This window comes from Mesocricetus auratus, unplaced genomic scaffold (assembly GCF_017639785.1).
Source record: "Mesocricetus auratus isolate SY011 unplaced genomic scaffold, BCM_Maur_2.0 Super-Scaffold_15014, whole genome shotgun sequence".
Lineage (NCBI taxonomy): Eukaryota > Metazoa > Chordata > Mammalia > Rodentia > Cricetidae > Mesocricetus > Mesocricetus auratus.
Window position 1 is genome coordinate 76,459,889 of NW_024429186.1, and position 21,593 is coordinate 76,481,481.

Consider the following 21,593-nt stretch of genomic DNA (forward strand, 5'->3'; position numbering starts at 1 on the left):
ATTCAACCCTAAAATTTCATAGTAATTACTTTAACTATGGGCCATAGTAATATGCAAAACAAAATTAAGATAATATTGCATTGCTCCAAAAAGCCTGCCAAATATTAATATGCCTATCTCTGCAGAATGAATACCAAACAATAGTTCTTATGGTTCGTAAGTTCTACTCACAGAAAAAAAAAATCAGGCTGAACAAGATGGCTTAGCTCAAAAAGGCACTTTGCACAAGCCTGAGGATCTGAGTTCAACCCCCAAGACTTACACTGAGTAGAGACCTCCCAGACAGTTCTCTGACACCCATATGCATGCAGTGGCATGGACACACACACATGCCCGTGCACACACACACAAACACAAAATATGTGTCTAAAATGCTTAACAAGCAGCCAATATTTTAAGGAAGGAAACCTAGGCTGTTTTTCAATTTTAAATGCAGTGAAATAAGTAGTGGAACAAATATGTGTTGAGGAGAATTCACTAACTGAATTCTTCAAAAGTCTAGCAATATGACTGTAACTTTAGAAGTCATCTCACATATATTAGCATGATTTGGAAAAGCCTTCAAATCAACCCAGGAATAAGGTCTGGGGTTGTGGTGGGAGCCTGCTAGAGTGCTGACATTCCATTCTGTAATACACCATGTACTCAAGTCTAACAAATTCTTATTATTCTGTGAATTTAGGTATTTTCTTTTTGCACTGACTGTTTTCATATGTACCTCATCAAAATGATCTTTTGGTTACAATCGTCCTTATATAATTCCACTCCCTTGTAAGCTATTGAATCCTTGTGTTTGATTAATAATTTCACACACTTTTCATCTGCATGGGGAAAAAAATAAAGCCTGCAATTTGCATAGTCTTAAATTGACCATTTTAGTACCAAAATAATGTGCAGAGTTAAGTACGGAGCAGGCCTCATGGGGTTGCGGCACACCTGCCGCATTTCTGTGGGACCCTACAAAGGACATGATTGACATCAATTCAAACATTATTAGTCACTTGGCTCCTTGTTCAAAAAGACCCCGACAGTAGACAATCAAAGCTGAAAACATGTTCTCAGTACCAGAGCTAGGAAAGTTTGCCCGGAAAAAAGAAAGCCAGCTGGCTAGAGACACACACACACACACACACACACACACACAAACACACACACACAAACTACCTTTCAGTAAATACCAATAAAATTTTACAGGCTGCCAAAATAACAAAGATACAGTGATCACAAAGGAAGCATGGCAATTTTCCTGACAAGAAACACCTTCTTCAGAAAGGATCTGTCACCTGGCCGTATTACAGCTGTTAATGCTGGCTCAGGTAAACACTCTGAATGCATTTTATCTAAAATAACTAATTTAACATAGCATATGTATAATTCGTCTCCTAAAATAAATCTGAGAAAGGTCCTTCAGAATGTCTCCTAATGGGATGGGTGAGCTGGCTCTGCAGATAAAGGTTCCTTTCACCCAGGCGATGGCCTCAGTTCCAGAGAGGACTGTGTAGTGACAGAAGGACACTGACTCCCACAAGTCATCAGATTTCCACACATGTGCTGTAGCATGCACGTGCACACACATAAACTAACAGATACGTAGGAAGCATGGATAAGCTAAAATGCATTCTAATGTTTAAGCCACGGTTACATGAGTGTGTGTGTGTGTGTGTGTGTGTGTGTGTGTGTGTGTGTGTGTAGTGTGAGTTGCCACTCTTGGAGGGCTGCTTTGACATGAAGTATTTACAACCCTTGAAAAACTGTCATTTTTTTCTGAGAGGTGGCTTAGCATTTAAAAGCACTGGCTGGCCTGGGTTTGGTTCCCAGCACCCAGATAGTGCTCACAACTGTCTGTAACTTCAACTCCAGGGGTTCCGATGTCCCCCTTTTGGCCTCTACAGACACCAAGCATTCATATGAAACACAAGCATTCATGTAGGCAATACATTACTACACATAAAATATGATAAAATAAATCTTAAAGAAAAAACAAAGAAAGCTGAACAATCTGGGCAGGTGGTGTGCACTGCTATAATCTCACCCAAGCTCCCGCCCCGGCCAGAAGCTGAAGCAGCAGGACTGAGTGTCTGAGGCCAACATGGCTATATAACAAGAGTATGTTTCAAACACACAGCTAAAAAATAGGCTCACGAGAGAGAGGGAAAGAGAGAGAGACAGAGACAGAGAGAGAGAGAGAAACATGAGATAGGGAAGAAAGAGTAGTGTTGGAAGAATCACATTCTTTAATCAATCAGCTCTCCCATTCTATCATTTTAATCGCAAACAGTATCATCTAGGGCACAAGAGTGACATCAAAATAACTTTAAGTCTCTACTGACAAGTCCAGCCTATACAAATGAAACAAAAAGCAAACAAGTTAAAGCACAACGATAAGGGAAACAAAACAAGAAAGACTTAGACATGCATAGCCATAACCATGAGATCGGCAGTAGGCAGACACCATGGTAAGACACTTCCACAAGGATATGACTTTGCAAGCATTGTAAGAGCAAAATGTAAACACACAGCTCACATTTCCATAGCTAAAGGACATACTAGGCTCCAAGAAAACTGATACTGGAACAGATAATTTCAGAACTCTATTACATTTTTGTAAGCAATTTTTGCAATTACTTTGACACAGTCATTCTTTTTATTCATTTATTTTTTTCAGCAAAAACAATCTCTCATTTTTAAGTGGAATCTGGCTGAGAGTTACAATCATAAACAAACCAGGTTACTCCTTCAGGAACTTGAGAATGAAGTTACTGAGAAGCACTCTAGTTGTGGATATTTAGCTTGTTAAATCAGATTTCAGTACCTCACAGCAATCTGTAACATATCATTTATACAAAATTACAATTATATTTAGCTGAGATGATATGATCTGTTGAGGTAGCTGGAATTTATAACCAATAGTTACCCAAATACTCATTATTGCCTATGCTTATGACTTAGAAGATGTTCTTCATTTTTGTTCTGTTTATAGAATCAGAGTCTTCAACAAAATGTATAGAAAATGGATACTTTACTGAGGCCAGTTCAAAGGACTCTTCCCCTTTCCGTTCTGCTCTACAGTCCTCCTGGCACAATACCCACAAGGCTCCTGAGCTACAGTACAGGACTACTTCACAGAGTAAGATCTATCAGGAACAGAGCCAGAGCTGAGGGGAACAGAGGCTCCTCACCTGCCACTCATTTAACTCTATAGCAAAAGTGTCATGGCAACACTCCAATGTATATTTTTTACTTTGACTTGCTAGCAACAAAGCAGAATAAATAAATTAAATTACAGCATCAGATACAAACTGTAGAGCATAGGATATAGAATGTAGCCATGGTGTCCAGGAACTATCGGAAATGGAAAAATTATACCACACACACAACGATATTTGAATATTACAGATCTTTTTGTTTCTATCTTGGGTGACACATTTTGTGGCAACATAAAAACCTACACAGCAGCTATCCTTTCACAAAGGAAGATATTCTATTATTTGGTGTATACAGGGACACTAACTGGAAAATGACGTCTACACGTTTTTATTTTCACAAAAAGTTCACTCAAATAATTATTAGTTACTAATAGCTTTTGAATTTTTAAATGCAAACATGCGTTTGTTACTAGATAATATCTAAGTGACAACTAAACCACAAAGTGTTCTAATGTTTAGCTGCCTCTTTTAAAAACTGTCAAAATTATATTTATTGCCACGTCGACATACTTAAACTTAAATTTAATCATTTGGAACTGTTATGTCCTAGATTAGACAGAACAATGACTATTGCAGATCACAACTACAGACATATTGTTTACCTATAATTTAGTTATCAGAGAGTGACAATGACAACTAGGCTTCTTGTTTACCTACACATGATATCAAAGATTGTATATAGAATGGATTTTATCCCTATATTCCTCTTTTATTTTTCCCCCAGAATCATAATCTCATTCTACAAAGAATCGTTTGCTGCCTCACCAGATGTTAAGGAGCCATTTGGTACATCTGATGCTAGGCCAGTTGACAGAATCAGCAGCCTCAGCAGCCTATCCTAGCACTTAAAGGCAGGTGTGTGTGTGTGTGTGTGTGTGTGTGTGTGTGTGTGTGTGTGTGTGTGTGTGTGTGTCTGTGTTATGCAGTCCTCTGTGTAACTGATAGTTCCAAGAAACTCAAAACTATGAAGACAAAAGAGCAGTCTGCTTTGCTTCTGAGTGTGCAAATAAAAAAGGATAGATTAGTTTTGAAAAAGCTCATGGATACCAGCTGCAAATCAACTGTAGGATCACAAACATAATAGGCTGCTTTGCATTCTCCTCCTGGACCCTTTGAAGTAGATCAAGCTTTGTAAATTGAGGATGTGTAGAGGCTGGGCCTGAATCTCCTCTTTCCTTACTACACAAACATGACTTTTAGGCACTGCATACTATTTTGAATTATCACATAAGATTCCAAAAGAAGTTGTATAATTCCCAAAGTATTTTGGAAATATGGTTAATTGAGTACAAGCGTGCTGATATGCTGAAATATACTTGAAAGAGACTATTTGATTGCATGTTTCTGTTTTCTCTTTCTCAACATTCTGATAGCTAACTTGATCCTGAGATACCTCAAGGCTCATTTGTTCATCAAGTAAACTCCAAATGCATCTGATATACTTTCGCTAGTCCACAGAATTTGACTTATTCCCACCTATGCCTGCCTTTCCCCCACTGTCTAAAGCCCATCTCTGTATTGAGACACTGAGCCTATCCTCACTGAAATGTAGGAAATACACTTGCCTATCTGCAGTGTCAACATCTCATCTTCATCCACCCCAAAGACAGAATGAGTGGCATTGAAAATTCTCTGCCAAGGGAAGTCTGTCACTATTCAGCTACTTTAGTCTACTTCTGTCACTATTTGGCACTACTTATTACTCCCTTGACCACATGCTTTGCTTTAAGTACCTCAGTTTTGATACAGCTCCATCTGATAGGCATTGGTTAAAAACAACTCTTGAGGAAGATTTATCTATAGCTGGTCTTGGTGAATTAACACTTAACTTCTCTGTAACGTAATTTTATCCCTCAAAAAAGTAAAACATAAAAAAGGACATGGCAGTTTCTACTAAATTTGGCTGCTGTGAAAATCAGATGCCTGAAGACGTAGACAGTGCTTAGAATAATATACAACACCTAGTGTGCCCGAGGCAAGAACTATAGTGTCCAGCAAGCACAGACATAATGGGTGAGGAATTATCTAGGTTCATAGTATTTCTAATTATCTAAATGCCTGGTCTGTATTTGAAGAGCATACGTCAGTTTCTCCATGAGACTTTTCACAATTATTCAAATTTATATTAGTATCTCGATCAGGCACAAACAAAAGACAACAAAGTAGAGAACTTGGTGTCTAAGCCTGCAATTTGTCCTTGGGTTTTATGGTGAATATCATAGTAATTGTGCTAATAATAAATGGACAAATTATTCTCATTCTATCCTTACTATCATCCTCACCACTTTGGAAGATGCAGAAATGGAAGCAGTGGGGCATTTAGTGACTTACCAAGATTATAGTAACAGAATGGAGGCTGGCATGATGGCTTAGCTTGCTCCCAAGTCTGAAAAACTGAGTTCAACCACTATAACCAACATAGTAGAAGGAGAGAACTGACTTTCACTGCACCCTCTGAACCCCTTTTGTGAGTCATGGCACACCCACATAGGTACACATACAGACAAAATAAAAGGAAAGTATTGGAGGGCGAATTCAGCCTGACTTGCAGAATGCCATTGCTCTCTGAACTTATCCTACACTACTGTTATTTTAATATCTCAAACATGCCTCCCTTCTTCCTTCAAGCTTCTTAGAATGCTTTTTTTTTTTTTTTTTTTTTTTTGCTTTTACGAGACAGAGTTTCTCTGTATTGTTGTTTTAGAGGCTGTTGGTCCAGCCCGGCCTCGAACTCACAGAGAATTGCCTGCCTCTGCCTCCCGAGTGCTGGGATTAAAGGCGTGCACCACCACTGTCCTGCTTAGAATGCTTTTTGAAAGCAAGAATAAGATATTTTTACAAAAGAATGATTTCTCATATAAATAAATAACCATTACCTTAGCATTCTGATCATGCAAGCAAAACCAAAAACTTATAAAAACAGTGACTTAAAAGTGGCTTAAAAATGTTGAGTACTCCAGTAAAGCATTTTGTTGTTGTTACCATTGTTATTATTCCATTAACAACCATGAATGTAATAAACAAAGCACACAGAACACCTTGCTCAGGCAATACTGCCCCTCAAACAAGAGAAGAAGCAGGGTCTTCCATAAACTTGGAATTTGCTTGCTGTTAGATCTGTAGTACTTTTTCCCTTTCACGGGTAGTGGAATTGATTATTAATGAGAACTACACCAATCTATGAAGATATGTTACTCACGTGTGTATCAGGGATGACATCATAAAACAGTCTTTGATTGCTCCATCAATAAGATACAATCACCTCACATCTTTTTCAACTGTACTATTGGCATCACTATCTAATTCTTCATTGCTGTTAATGTATCTTATAAAATTCTCTAATGCTCAGAATAGTTTCTGATTAACAAATACTGATATTGTCCCACTTCCACAGAGCTACTGCATTTTCCCAGACTAGCTGATAATATCTTGACAAAATATGGCTCCTTAACTCCCCGTACCCACTCCCCATATCTTCACCATTTAGTTATAAAAGTCTGGACCTGAGCATGCTGTGCAGCCAGGTGTGTTGTTGCTTTCTAAGCTCATCGTTATTTCAAGATCCTCCTCCAATGCTGAATAGTTCTTCCTCAAATGCTAGCTTTACCGTTTGATGGTCAGGAAACTTGGCATCTACTATTAAACATATTCAGCATGCAGATGCTGACAGCTGGACCTTCAAATCTAAGTTGCTTTCCTGTGATTGGTGGTCCTCCCTAAGACTGTTAAGAACCATCACCACTGCCTTTGGTCAAACATATCTAGCTCTGTTGAAGCACAGTGGCTCTTTAGCAGCTGGAAAGTATCTATTTTACAGGGGTGGTCTTTGGCCAACACAGTGTCTGCAGCCAATTGCTTGTAAGTGGGCTTTGCAGAAGCTGCATGTAAGGTGGATACCACACCAACAAAACAGTACCACAGCAAAGGATCTGTGGGCTTTCTATTATTTAAGTAGAGAGTATCATAAAATTAACACCCTTCTGAGGCAATTCACACTTTGATTATTACTATCTAAATGTAAAAAAAATATTTCTTCAGGCTGAGTGAATACTGTAATTATTATGCATTGCATTGTAAAGGTTGCACCTTAATGGAAAAATCAACACTATTTTTTTCCTCAATGAATACATCAATTTCAAAATGAACAAGAAAACTGAAGATGCAGGCAATTTTACTAGACCCACAAGGATGTCCTTGATCAGCCAGCATTCGTAACCTGAAACATAAGATGCTAGCAGGTCCTATAAATGTGTCTGCATTGCAAGAATCAGAATAGTCTAGCTGAACTTTCCATTCATGCATTCCCACAATCAGTGTGTTGGCAGATCTGGAACAGTATTTTAGAGTTTCTTCTCTGGGCCACTGTGACTGCCCTCTGAGCTACTTAGTGTGAACAGAAAGGGTCACTGTTGTGGCAATCGGTTTACAGTATGTGGAGCTGTGACCTAAAGGCGAGGAGTTGTGCATGCTAGTCCCAAGCATGTGGACAAACAAACAAACAAACAAACAAACAAAACACACAATGCAAAGTGGTAAGTTGGTCACAGTGAACTCAATAACATGAGTAGTAAGCTTGAGATAGTTCATGCGCTCTATTTTTATACCAGATATAGGGTTGTGTGGTTTTGTTTTCTATGTCCCAAACATGTATAGATTGCATATAAACACAATCAATGTTACAGGAAACACAGAGATATACTCTCCTGTTACACTGATTCCACCCACCATACACTGGTTCCTAGTTTTTGGTTTTGTTTTTTTTTTTTTCATGCATGAGATAGTGAAGCCACGATGATCTTAAGTTGCTTGTAACAGGTCACATATCTAGTCAACAACAGAGATTTGAACTCAATACAGGGACAGGACACTGCATTAGGATCCCTGGGTGAAAACCATGATGATTATAGTACATGGTTCCATTGTCTACAGCATCAACACTACATGTGCCAGAAAAGGAATTTTTAAAAGGAGTTTCAGATAAAATATGATAACAAATGGGGCCTTCAATTAATTTTAGCAAATATTAGCAAATGTTTTGTCCTAATTATATATTTCCCAAAGACAAACAGTGTCCAAACTAAAATTTTAAAATTCCCTTTTGGGAGCATCATTATTTTGTTAAGCAAACATTCAAGATTCCTGAAGCTGAAGTTGTGTATACACAGGACTTAACCACATTTCTCCAATTCAAAGCACAAGGATAGAAATTTTCATAGGTTAATAAGGAACTTAGATGCTGTCTACTCCACGCTTGCTTTCTGTGTGTGCATTATTTTGTCCATTCAGGATAAATTAGAAGGATCCTATAAATAAGAAATACATATTTTGTTTTCCATTTCCTTTACTGCATTTTATGAGCAGTAAATATATACATGCATGCGTGTATCAAAAATACTTACTTACATACATCCCACTCACTGAAACAGTAACAACAACTCAGTGAATGCCAGTCTAGCAATTTGCTGCAAAGTATAGAAAGGAAAATGTTAGAAGGTGAGTCGTAGTGCTGTCATACATATATCTGTGAGATTCTGAGAGCCACTGAATGACAAGTATGCCTACATACGAAGGTGACGTTGCTAGGTAAATCAGGTGTGAAATGTAGAAATGGTCCACGAACTCAAAGGTGCCAAGCAGATTTCAAAGATCAGTGTTAGCTACTAGTACAGTAGTTAGTTCCTAGCACCTAGCTCAACACCTGGCACTGTCAAGGGATATTGGCTTAAGTGGTTTCTCTTTACCCAAAAGCCACAATACAGATGGATGCAATTAAAAGGACAAACTGGATTTAGTCAAGATAAAGATGATAAATTTTACTAAAATTCGTGTTTGTTTAACTATATACTTCATATGAATAGATGCGGATTTTCAAGTTTTGTATTCACAGGCCGCGTAGAAGGTACTATAATACTATACTTAAATTAAAAAAAAAGTTACTGTGTTTCCATATGTACGTGAAGGCTTTTTCTTCCTCCTCCCTCTCCATCTCTGTCTCTCCCTTCCCCCTCTTCAACCTCCCCCTTTTCCTCCTCCTCTTGTTCTACACACACACACACACACACACACACACACACACACACTTATATGTTGAAAGAGTCACCGACGATTAATATTTAACAAAAAAACTAAGAGATGTGAGTGTATGTAACATGCAAGTAATTTTATATAACAGGCAAGCAGAGGTATGGTTTTTTATATGTTATACATATGCATAAATTAATGCCCACCTTCTAAATATAAATACTGTGCACTACACAAATACTCTCTCTTAACCTTCTGAAATCGCCATTTAAAAGCCCAGGGTCTAAATTTGCACTTTGATCAATGGATATCTTCATCACAAAATGGCATGACTGAAGCTTATTGATTAACTGATAACCTTCTAATGTACCAGCCTTTAATCTGCAATAAAACAGTGAATGAAAGTAGAGCTTCAGAAAGGAAAACACTGTTTGATTATGCTGGAAGAAAACACAACAGGAGAAATCTAAGACCGGCAGAAACAACCAGAAACACAGAGCAATGTCCTCCAGTCACTTGGTTTTCTTGGCAGGCCTGTGACAACCTCATCACCTGACAGTCTGGCTGGATGCCAAGGAATGGAGAGTCAAATCAAACTAACATAGCAAGGCTCTTGTGTCCATGAGGACAGAGGAAATCAACCTCAACCAGTGATAAAAGTTCACTACACAGCATGACCACCTTTCAAAGGGAAAGTGAGCACTGCCCAGGGTTGACTTCAATGCTATCCATAAGTCTTGTAGGAAGGGGCCATTGGGAGTGAGTCCTGTGGTTGTGATAGTGTTTGACAGATCCTGTGCTGGCAAGTCTGCAGCTATAGGAGATTCTCCAAACCAGCTCTCAAGCTTCAGCACTAAATGTCAGTGTCGAAAAGTTCAGTGCAAACTGTGAAGAAAGGAGGATGCAAGTTTCTAATGCAAATCTATCAGATCCTAACATGGGTTTATAGGTCTTGATCACAGTTAATGTAAACAACCTAAATAACAGTAAACTAAGAATTACGTGTATGTGTATTATCATTGACGTAGATAATTAAGCTGCATGTTGCAGTAAACTGCACTGATTTACTTTTAGTCTGTTTTATTTTTGTGCTTATCAAGCAGTAGAACATGAAAATAATTTTCAGACAAGAAAACGTGCACTATCATATTCCAACATTACAAACACACAACTTTGATAAAGCAAACAGTTTTACAGTTTCTTATTGTGGCTTACTGTTTTGTTTTGTTTTAATTTTCTATTTCCTAGCACATAACTAAGGGCACATAATATTCCCTTAAAACGAGAGCAACCACAAGAATCCTTTTGGACTTCGGCGTTTCATCTTTAAACCTAAAATGTTGACATCATTAACTTGTAATATATCTCAAACCGAAGCTCTGGGCTCCAGTGGAAATGGATTTACTAGCTACCGGGAACTCAGGATGGCTACAGTACTCCAAGCAGGCTTGCTGATTCCTCTCTTCCTCCTCTCTCTACCTCTCTCTCCCTCAGTTCAGGGTTTGGATTCTGTTGCTAGGTTGTTTCTGATTCAGGGTCTTGCCAAGAAACCCAGACTAGCCTTGAACTTGGGATTCTCCTGCCTCGACTTCCATAGTACTGGGGTAACAGGCTCTCCTTAATTCCAGAAACTAACACCTCTGCATTAGTAGCACACGAATAGACAGTATCTTCATAAACATCCTTCACATTTGGAATAAACAAGAAAAAAATCTTCAAAACAGTGAAAGCTAAGCACACCTTCCCAGATGACAACTGAAGTTGGCAAACAACAAGCAAGCTATCTTGTTTGCACAATTAAACCAAATGTGTTCCCAAGGTATCTTTTCAGGGCCTACCACCTATTAGATTTCTTTTGCCTTACCGAAGTCTCCATTAATTCTTCAGACCCTAATGAGAAGAATTTTCAAAAGTGTCAATGCCCTGTGTGAGCAATCTTTGTTAATCATAATTGCCTTGGTTTGAGTGTGGGTGAGTGTGTTTGGCCAGGACTCAAACTTGATGACTCAAGCATGTTACTCTACCACTGATCAATTTTCATAGACTTTGCTATGTATGTATGTTTTGTTTTGTTTTTTTCTCATGGTGGAAAACCTTTTGATATTTGTTGATGATGTAAAGGCTGGTTGTCCAAGAAGGAAGATTACCACAAACTAAGCAACTGGGAGCTGAGAGTCAAGCTGCATGACATCATTCATCACATGCCTTACCCATCTGATTATGTTATGCTCTCTGAATTTATCTTTAAACAAAACAGGAACAATACCAAATAATTTCTCAGTATTCATATTAAATAGAGATTACAGGGAAATGTATTGAGATAGAAGTAGAAATTAATACTTATTAGAGGGCTCTAATATGATAACCAGGGTCTAGCTCTAATGTCGCATAAGTGCAATATCCATAATTCCTCAAAGGAAATGAAACAGAAAAATAAAGCAGATATGCACATTAGATTTCTGGTAACTATAGCCACCTATGCTTGAAGGTTAAAAAAAATTCTAACTATGCAAGACATTAGTCACTCAACCAATGGATACCCAGTGAAGACATACAGCGTATGATTCAGACACAGATGAATGGGACATGACCCAATGGAAGGAAGAGCAAGATCAGAAGGTAGATAAACACATGGAAGTTACTAAACCTAAAACATTGAAGAATGAGTGCTATCTGAAGTGGATCAAAAGGAGCAATTATAGCCTCAAAGCGCAGAGAAAAGAATTCTGTACATAGCAATAATGAACATGAAAACAGAGAGCTGGGGTGTAACTCAGGGGTAACACACTTGCCAAGCATACAGCATGAACAAGGCCCCAATCTGATCCCCAGCACTGAAGAACAAAACAACCCCAAAGTAAAAAGCTATCAAATACAAATTACAGTATATAATCCTTAAAAATCCACAGGATAGCTATTGGTGTAAGACAAAGAGGTAGGATTACAAACACTGAGCTGTTGGCTGGGAGACCCGGTGATTAACACCCACGTGCAAGGTGTGCTTTGTGGAAATAAATGTTACATTAAAGAGACAATACATAGCAACTTTTTTCTGAATACAGTAATGGATTCAAATTTAAATATATAATAATGACTGCATAGACAGTTCCCCTCACATGTATCTACAAGATGCCATAAGATCTCCGTGCTTTGATGGTAGAGATGTTTTACCTTGTTGTTTACCACAGAATTTCAGATTATGTTTGCTGAGTAAGTAAGCTTGTAGTCTTGTAAGTCTATTGTACCTCTATATTGACTATAATTAGACAAACATGTACTCAATATAAGTAACACTAAAGTTTATAAGGTGTTGGCCTGAATCCAGTTGTACAGTACTTGTTGCACATTCCAAAGCATCCCCTCGTCTTGCAAAAAGAACTAAATTGGACATGTTGGTGTGCGTCTTTAATCCCAGAACTAGCACTTGGGAGATGAAAGTAACAAGGACAGAAAGAAGTTCAAGGTCATCCTCAGCTATGTATCAAATTCAAAGTAACACTGGCTACACAGCATACTAACAAGGGATATAAGAATCGTTTCACTATTAAAATGTATTGTTCATATTTTAAAATTACAGAATGACATACTATGAATACAGGCTACACTTCTAAAACACAATCATTTCAATATTACAAACAGCCTGGCGGTGGTGGCGCACGCCTTTAATCCCAGCACTCGGGAGGCAGAGGCAGGCGGATCTCTGTGAGTTTGAGGCTAGGCTGAACCGATAGCCTCCGAAACAATACAGAGAAACCCTGTCTCGTAAAAACCAAAAAAAAAAAAATCAATATTACAAACAGAAATAATGGCACAAATTCTGGTCTGCAGTTCAGTGAGTGACCATTCGCCTAACATGCACAGGACTCCAAACTCAATCCTCAGTAAGATAACAACAGCCAAATACAAATACAAAAGCCCCATGTAAAATAAGAAATAAGGAAGAAATCATTACGACTCAAAAGTTTTCTACAGGATCCAGAATCATGTGTACCACAACTGAAAACTATAACTGTAGACAACTATGAAATGCATGTCATTTACATGGCCTGATATGTGATCTACAGCTAAAAGGGTTTTGTTTTAAACCCCGTTTTTAAATGATATCCATTGAGGCATCAATCCCTTTATCCCACCCCCTATCAATGCTTTTAATGCCAACAGTTGGGAAGCAAAGGCAGGTGGATCTCTGTGAGTTCCAGGCCAGCTTGGTCTACAGAGTGTGACCTGGTATGAATAAAAGACAATAATATTCAAAGGCTTGCATACAAAACCATTTAACCTAAACATTTATTTCTGTTTAAAAATTCACAAGACATTCTATAAACAGGATTTTTCCGCTAGTCATTGACAATATTTTTATGAATAATTAAATGTGCTTGTATTTCTTGTGGCAAGTGGAAATAGGGAGAAACACAGAAATGAAAATCCTTAAGAAACAGCAAATAAACAAAACTCCATAAAGGTGTCCAGGTACTCATTTAGCACACATTGCGTCCAATAGACATCTCAATTCATGATATTTATGATATTTACCTATTTTCTGAATGACAGTTTCAAGTACTAATAAGTGCCATATACGAGACCAAACAGTGAATAAGACTGAGCAGGATAATGTATACACGATAAAACTCTGGAACACACTACAATAATTTTCCACCCTCCTCTTCCACCTAGATTTTTTTCATCCCTACTAAGTCCAGTGAGTGCATAATAACATGTCTATTTAATATTGAGTGAGCTTCAACCAAAGATGTCACAGATCACTTGTCTTAGAATAATTTGTTACTAATTATAGGCAGGAAGAGTGGAAAGTATTTGCCACCATACTTCTTTGGACATGTTTTACAAGTAAGTTTCCAGGGCATGCTGCTGCAGCAAGGGCAAACTAAATGAGAGACAAACTAAGAAAGACAAAGCTAATGACTGGGCTGAAATAAGCTCTTTCCACCCTTAACTATAATGAAACAGTAAACCTCAGGGTTGGTAGACTTAACAGTCTTGCTTTGCTTTTTGGTTTTTCTCTTGGGATTATGGCAAGAAGAAACTGATCAAATCAAATGTTTTTATTAAATTCTAGAGAATGCATAAATACCAAAACTAAAGGAACTTTCTAGTTATGTATTTTCTAGCTTATAGTAATTTTTACTTCTATATTAATGACTTGTCTTTTTTTTCTGAAGTCCATCTTTAAATTCAGGCATGCTTTTCTCCACATTAGAGGTTACCCTTCTCTCTTGTCCTTTAGTGAGGAAAAGCCATCATAGGATCAAAATGTGATCTGTGGCCAAGAAATCAGTCAGCTTTTCTCTATCCCATGGCTAAGTCAAGTTTGAGTAGGGTAGCTGGTTTAGTTTTATTTCTTCTCTTGGACTCAGTGGATTTCAATATCACTTAACACAAAAATGCATGCAAGGCAAAGTTGTGGTTGGATTTTCCCCATCTAAGTACTAGGCCTAGCCTACCTAGCCTCTGAGGGCAGAGGAGATTTAGCGCAATCACGAGGCTGTGTCTGGAGATTTGTCATTAGGTTTCTACCTTGATTAGAAAATACACTTCTTGTGAAACCATCAAGGACCAAACTAAGATTTCTGCTTTCATGAAAGTGTGTCCAGTGGGCTGTCTGTAGAGACAGACACAGGACACACCTGCACCAACAACAGAGAGAACTTCTATGGATGAGAATCCTGGCTGGAAAGACTCAGTAGGGTAGGACCAGCAGTGCCTTATTCCTCTCTAATAACAGAGTGTTCACTGTTCAACCACACATGATTCTATACTAGAGTCAGTAATGACTCTCAAAACAGAAAGAAAAATAAATAGAAATAGGCTTTGGGATTGGAAAATATATATTTACTATGGCAAAAATTTCAAAAGAGAAACATTTTAAAGTATTTTATACAGACATTTTCTAATACTCTAGTATGCATAAGTCATAAAAGGATGACATGTTATTTAGATGATATTGTTAGAAACTGACCATGTTGTCTGCATAATAACATCTAAATACACACACAATCTCAAATAAGGGACCATCAGCTTACTACAGAAGACCAATGCTTCTGTCTTTGCCCTGAGTAAGCAAATGACAGGGTAGGCAAAATGTCTAACCTTATATTCCATGGTAGGTCTACATGGAATCATCTAATAGCCCCTTAGAGATTCTGAGGTCCAGTTCAAGAATTTCCTACCTCCTACATTATAAAGTAATTAGAATTTAGCCAAAAATTTCTTTATCTGCATCTGGGTTAATAGGTGAGAGATGAAATCTAGAACTGGACATGGGAGATAGTGGCTCTAACCCTAGCAGTTGGGAGATGGAGACAGGGGTTTATGATTTTAAGATCATCTTTGACTACAAAGCAAGTTCAAGTCCAGCATGGGCTAGATAAGATCCTGTCTCAAACTTTTAAATAAGCGAAAGAAAGAAAGAAAGAAAGAAAGAAAGAAAGAAAGAAAGAAAGAAAGAAAGAAAGGAAGGAAGGAAGAAAGAAGGAAAGAAAGAGCTAGATACGAGTCAGAATTCATCCCCAGTCTTTGATATGCTCAGAGCTGATCAAGCAACTCCACATTTCTTCCATCATACTTTCCCTACCATAACAACCTATGCCACCTCAAGAACATCTGCCAACATAAAACACCCTGCCCATCATAAAAAGAAAAATCAAAAACAGAGCTGAAGCAATGGCTAGACAATTTGAAGCACTAATTGCTTTTCCAAAGGAGCCAGGATCAATTTCCAGCACCCACGTGGCTGTTTACAACCATCTGTAACTCCAGTTCCAGGGGATCCAGTGCCCTCTTTTGACCAGTGCAGGCACTGCACACACACATAGATGCACAGTCAGACATTCTGGTAAAACACCTACACATCACGTTTGTAAAAGAAGAAAAGAACTACAGTTTAATGTGGTTAACTGGAGAAGGCAACATCTGCATATTATCTGAACCTTGAGACAACTAGAAAGGGGAGAAGTGTATGTTTATTTCCAGAAAGGGCTGTGAGATAAGGAATTGTAGAGACAAGGAATGATTTTATGTGTATAAATCGCCTATGTTGCCTTATTAAAATATTTGAATTTTGAAAAAAAAAAAGAACCAACAGTAATGACAATAGCAAACCAACCACCACCAACAAACCAAGGATGAAGGTGAGGCAAGCTCCCCCACAAAGCTAGCATTCAGACCTGGATAGACCCTCTGGTGAAGAAAGACAAGACAATGGAGATGAGTCTTACTAGGACAATATGGATAATACTGCCTCCCAAGATTACAAAGAGGAGGGAGATCACTTTGAGTTCAAATCAATGATAGTCTACACAGAAAGTTCTAGCCCAGCCATAGTTACTGTCCCTCCCCAACAAGAACATTTACAGAAAGGAAGGAGGGAGAGAAGAGGCAAGGAAGGGGGGGGGAGAGAGAAAGGAGAGGAAAAAGGACACAGCACACTAACAAATTAATATGTATGCTCTGAGAACACCCTGCCTCATTGTCCAAAAGTCACGAAAGGAGACCACAAAGTCCTCTTGGACAGTCAAACTCAAAAATTTAGTCTATGGACAAAGACGTCAAGACTAACACCAAGAAGCAAAGCGTTAAAAAAATTCTCCCTGTGTGCACAGAAAGCATCAGGTGCAGGAAGTTGTAGGTTACTAGAAAGGGAAAAGGTTCAGAAACATAAATTGTTAATGGAACTTTCCAAAATAAATTAGTCAGTGAGAGTCTGCATCGAACTATTAGAAAATAGATCTACAGGGCATACAGCACAGCTCTGTGAGAAAGTGTGCTGAGACTTATGCAGGGCCCAGTATCCGCCCCTCAAGAAAAGACTGGAAAAGAAGCAGATTTCTAGTGGGAATTTATAAATGCACTCCCTCCACTGCCCAAAAACTCAAGGTTGGTCGTGTTCTTAATTTTTAAAAAATGTGAGAAAATTTCATTGAGGCTTTTGTTTACTTGAAGTTATCACCATGGAGTAGTCACTTTTAAATCACCGATTCCCTACACACTGGTCTGTCTTGACTAATGGCAGATGCTGCACTAGTACTCTGTTACACATATCAGATCAAGTGAAGTGGTTGAAAATAATTAGTTTCATAAACATACTAGGTTTTTCCTCAATGTCATCATTCTAATTGCCTTGCATTCCACGGTCCTTTGAGAGTAAGAAGACAGGGTAGAGCTACAAGGTGTAACCTGCTGGAAATCCAGCTGAATGACTGAGACAATCCTGGGAGAATGTGAAATGTGACCATAAACCATCCTGGGGAATCCTACAGAGAAATACTGAAGTGACGAAAGAATGTAACCTAAAGAAAAAACTAGCTAAGAAAATAATGTATAGCTGAGTGATGAACAAAATGAAGGGTAGATTCTAAAGGACTATTGTGATATGACTTCATTTAGAATGAGTTGATATATGATTGAAATAATTTTAAATGCTCATTTCTAAAACATTCAATTCATATGCAAATCTGTTTGAACTTCAGAGACTAAGGCTCATCTGTGCAGTTGTAATTTTTCAAATGATATTCTTTGTCTCCTTCTCTTTTTCTCTCTTTCTCTCTCTCTCTCTCTCTCTCTCTCTCTCTCTCTCTCTCTCTCTGTGGGGGGGGTCTGTATAAATGTGTCTGTGGGTGTGTGTGCACATGTCTGCATCTGGAGGTCCATTTCAGAATCAGTTTTCCCTCCCCTTCTACTCTGTATATCCTGGGAATAGAACTCAGGTCATCAGACAGGGCAGAAAGTGTCTTCATCCACTGAAACTTCTTGCTAGCCATACATTTCCATCTCAAACTGCCCTTTGAAGTGCCTTTTCTAAAGTTAATCATAAACTGATTATGTGTTTCCATAGCATGTCTAAGTTATGAAAATATATCAACGCAACATAATGTGTTCAGACCAATTGTTTCTTGGAAAGAATTAATCGAAAGTTATTTTTTTTCAAAATTTTGAAATTCTAAAAAATTAGCCAGCAAGAGGAAAACATTGGGTTCCAGATTTCTAATTCAAATATTTTGTCTGTATCTGTTCACATTTTTGAAGGTTTTCTTCTGTTACCTTCTATCTGTACTTAAATATGCTATAGTATCATTGATCTTCTATGGTGTGAAGTGTGGAATAAAATTTTTCTGTTAATTTGGCTAACCTTGCTTTACCAAATGACTGCAGCAACAACGACAAATACAGAAATGTCTTGTTTTGTGGAGATCTGTAAGGAAATACAATTATCTATGTTCATCATGGGTAAATGTAGAAATGATTGGTCACATTTGGGATGAAGAATTTCTTCCTATTCCTAGAAGAAAAATCCTGTCATGCTAAGCAACCCCCGGCAGAAAGCTCTTCAGAAACCATGACCTCTCCAGTCTAGTTTCTGAGAGCTTCTTCTTGAAGAAAGCCTTCATTTAATCCAAGCTCCAATACTCTACTCCTTTCTTCAGGTCATTCTTATTCTCTCCGTAGCAGCAAGAGAAATTAGCTGAGCAGCATCAGCTGAATAAATATTTGTTACATCTGTTAAAACTTGAAATATGCCTTACCATGAGTTTTATTAGACAATTTCAGAATTATGTTTACCCTTTGCTTATGTTTCTTTTATAAAGAAAAATGTTTCACTTATAAGTTTCAAAGTCTCATTAACATGTCATTATTCAATGGTTAAAGCAACATTAAGATGAGTAGGATAATTGTCTTAGTTTTGGTGCATCTGTAACATGCTGATCATGTTGAATATGACACGACCCTCACTCTTAGGAAATTCACAATCTCTGGGCCAGGTATGATGACAGAGGCAAACTGAGTTTGAACATAGTTTGGTCTGCACACTGAGTTCTTGGCCAGTCCAGACTGAATAGTGAGACCATCTCTCTCTCTCTCTTTTTTTTAAATCTATTAAATTCTCTAACACAATAGATACGAGACACATGATGCTGTCGGGCAACTCCGTAAGACAGGGCAGCAGCAAGAAAAAGTTGATAAAGACAAACAAGTTGCAGTCTGAAGTGAGTGTGAAATAGGACCACCGAAATCTCACAGTGAAATCTTTTAAAGCACTGTGAGCCGTAAAAAGTGTGTCCTGTTTGAAGGACTGGAAAGTAGAAAAGACCAAGTGTAGAGGCAGCTGGAGGGAAGGGAGTACTGGTAACCCAGCAGCTAAAAAGCTGAGTTGAAAAGGTAAAGGTCAAGGCCTGGGTTATAGAACAATTTTCTGCAGAGCTCAAGCCTAAGGACTTTGTCCAGCAAGAGGTACAAGGAGAAAATTAACAAGGCCAGACAACTGTACGTGGACGCAAGTGTGGCTAGGAGGGGAAAGGATCACAGGGAAGAAAGGCAACTTCAAAACCTATTCTGGACCTCTGTGGCAGCAGCCTCAGGGGGCAGCCAGGGGGACAGCGATGAAACAGGCGGATGAAACATTTGAGATGCTTCTGAGAGGCAGGATGAACAACTCAGTAACTGCAGGCTTTTGCAGAGAGCTGAAGGGACAGTGTAAATCAAGGGCTTGAGCTTGGACAGCAATACCTCACGTACAAGGACAGCAGACGTAAAGAGACACATTTTGTTGCAGCCAGGGGTGGCGGCACACACCTACAATCCCAGCATTTGGGAAAGGGGGGAAAAATAAGAAGTTTGAGATCATCCATAATCATCCATGATGGTGAGTTTGAGGCCAACTTGGAAACTTATAAGACACAACTCAAAAAATATAAATAAAAATAAAACAACTGTCAATCTGGAAAAACCTCTGTCTTTCTAATGTGAACTCTCTATTGGGTTCCATGTTGATTTAAACAGTGTTTCACACCAACCCACAGAAGGTGGAGCAGGGTGACTCCAGAGGACCCCTGTGGCACATTAGAGAAGCTGGAGGAGACACAGGAGACGAGACCAAAGATGGAAAATGGCATGGTGGGTGTGGTTGCTCAGAGCCTTGCTGATCAGAACACTAACCGACACTCACATGAGTCTCCAATGGAAGTAATCAAATTTAACTGAAAGGAAAAATTCATTTCTGTGGTCCCACTAACCACGTATCATCAACATAATAGATGGGCAGTGAGTGGAGTAAGAAGGAATCAAAGACAGAGAAAACAACGGTCCACACTGCTGAGTCTGGGGATATGACGGATGAGACACTCAAGAATAAAAGATGGCAAAGACGGCAAATAAGAAAAGCAACCTCGTTTCTTATCTAAATTTAAACTGGAAAATAAAATATAAAAAAATAAAATAAAATATATATTTTATGAAAAAAAAGAAAAGGAGTAAAAGTCACCTTTGGTTATTGTTCTCTGCTCTGACAGCTGGTACAGTTATGGAATCATCACCAATTTATTCTGATGTGAAAGGACTCAGTGAGACTTCATTCATTCACTCAGAGGACAGGCTGAGTTTGTAGAAAAAGAAATTCAAGTCCCTCCACAGGGAAGGAAATGGTAAAAATGTGACTGTTCCCTTCCCAGGCTCTAAGGCCCTTCAGAGCTGTTGTCCTTAGCCATGGTCCTCTTGAGAGTTTTGAAAGTCTCTAGCTGAAATCTCAGAAATACGTTTCAGAGCTACGTGAAGCACTTGGACCCAGACACCAGCGAGCACGTCAAAGCCTCTTCTTTGATGAAAATTAAGGAGACAGGACAACGCTGGCAGGGGCTGGGGAGACAGAAGTGCTGCGCTGTGAGTATAGGGTTTCCGGCTAATTGAAAATTCTGAACTGACTTGATGATAGTCCAGCAATCAGAACGTACTTAGTGCCACTGAACTCTACGTTTAAGATAATCTCAAAAGATGGAATTTGTTTTATGTGCATTTTACTACAGCGCTTTTAAAAAAATCAAGCTATAATATGAGGAACTTGAATTCTTTTTCCTACATGTGAAACCTGTCATCTGAAGACTGAAGCTTCATAGAGACATTTCACATCCAGAGAAACTGGTGAGGGTTCTGGTACAGCACCAGCTGTCAGGGAAAACAAACTACTGTGAGGTCACACTTTTACACCTTTTCTCCTTTAGACTCCTTAAGTGGCTTTTATTCTTGGGAAGCCTCTAACTGCCCTTTGTGCCTGGAAAGTTTAAGATAACAGACATTGAAAACAAACACTTCCAGCAAGCATCTGCTACTTGAAGTAATATAGGTGCTTGGGAGATCAAGGTCTGCAATACGGGTTTCCTGAGGTATAAGTTAGTAACAATCTCGCGTATCTGTTGACATCCACTCATCTGACACCATCAACAGTCTGAACACACTTTAGACAGCACTGAAAGGAAAAAGAACACGTCTGACAAGTGTCATACTGTATACAATGTTCCCCACTCACAGGCACTTTCACTTTCTACATATTTAGTTTCCTGTAACTTGCCACAAAATTCT

At 38.5% G+C, this 21,593-nt stretch overlaps 1 protein-coding gene across 7 annotated transcripts in view; it reads right to left on the minus strand.

Moving 5' to 3' along the window:
* Positions 1-21,593, minus strand: part of Etv1 (ETS variant transcription factor 1) — an 89,698-nt gene that overhangs the window by 53,258 nt on the left and 14,847 nt on the right. Inside the window, exon 1 of one of the 7 annotated variants that reach the window (XM_040743218.1) lies at positions 8,606-8,630. The exons of the other annotated variants lie outside the window; for them this stretch is intronic. Coding sequence (XP_040599152.1) covers positions 8,606-8,615 — 10 coding nt within the window. The 5' untranslated portion in view covers positions 8,616-8,630. Of the gene's footprint in view, positions 1-8,605; positions 8,631-21,593 lie in introns of those variants that run through there. 7 annotated transcript variants of the gene reach the window in all.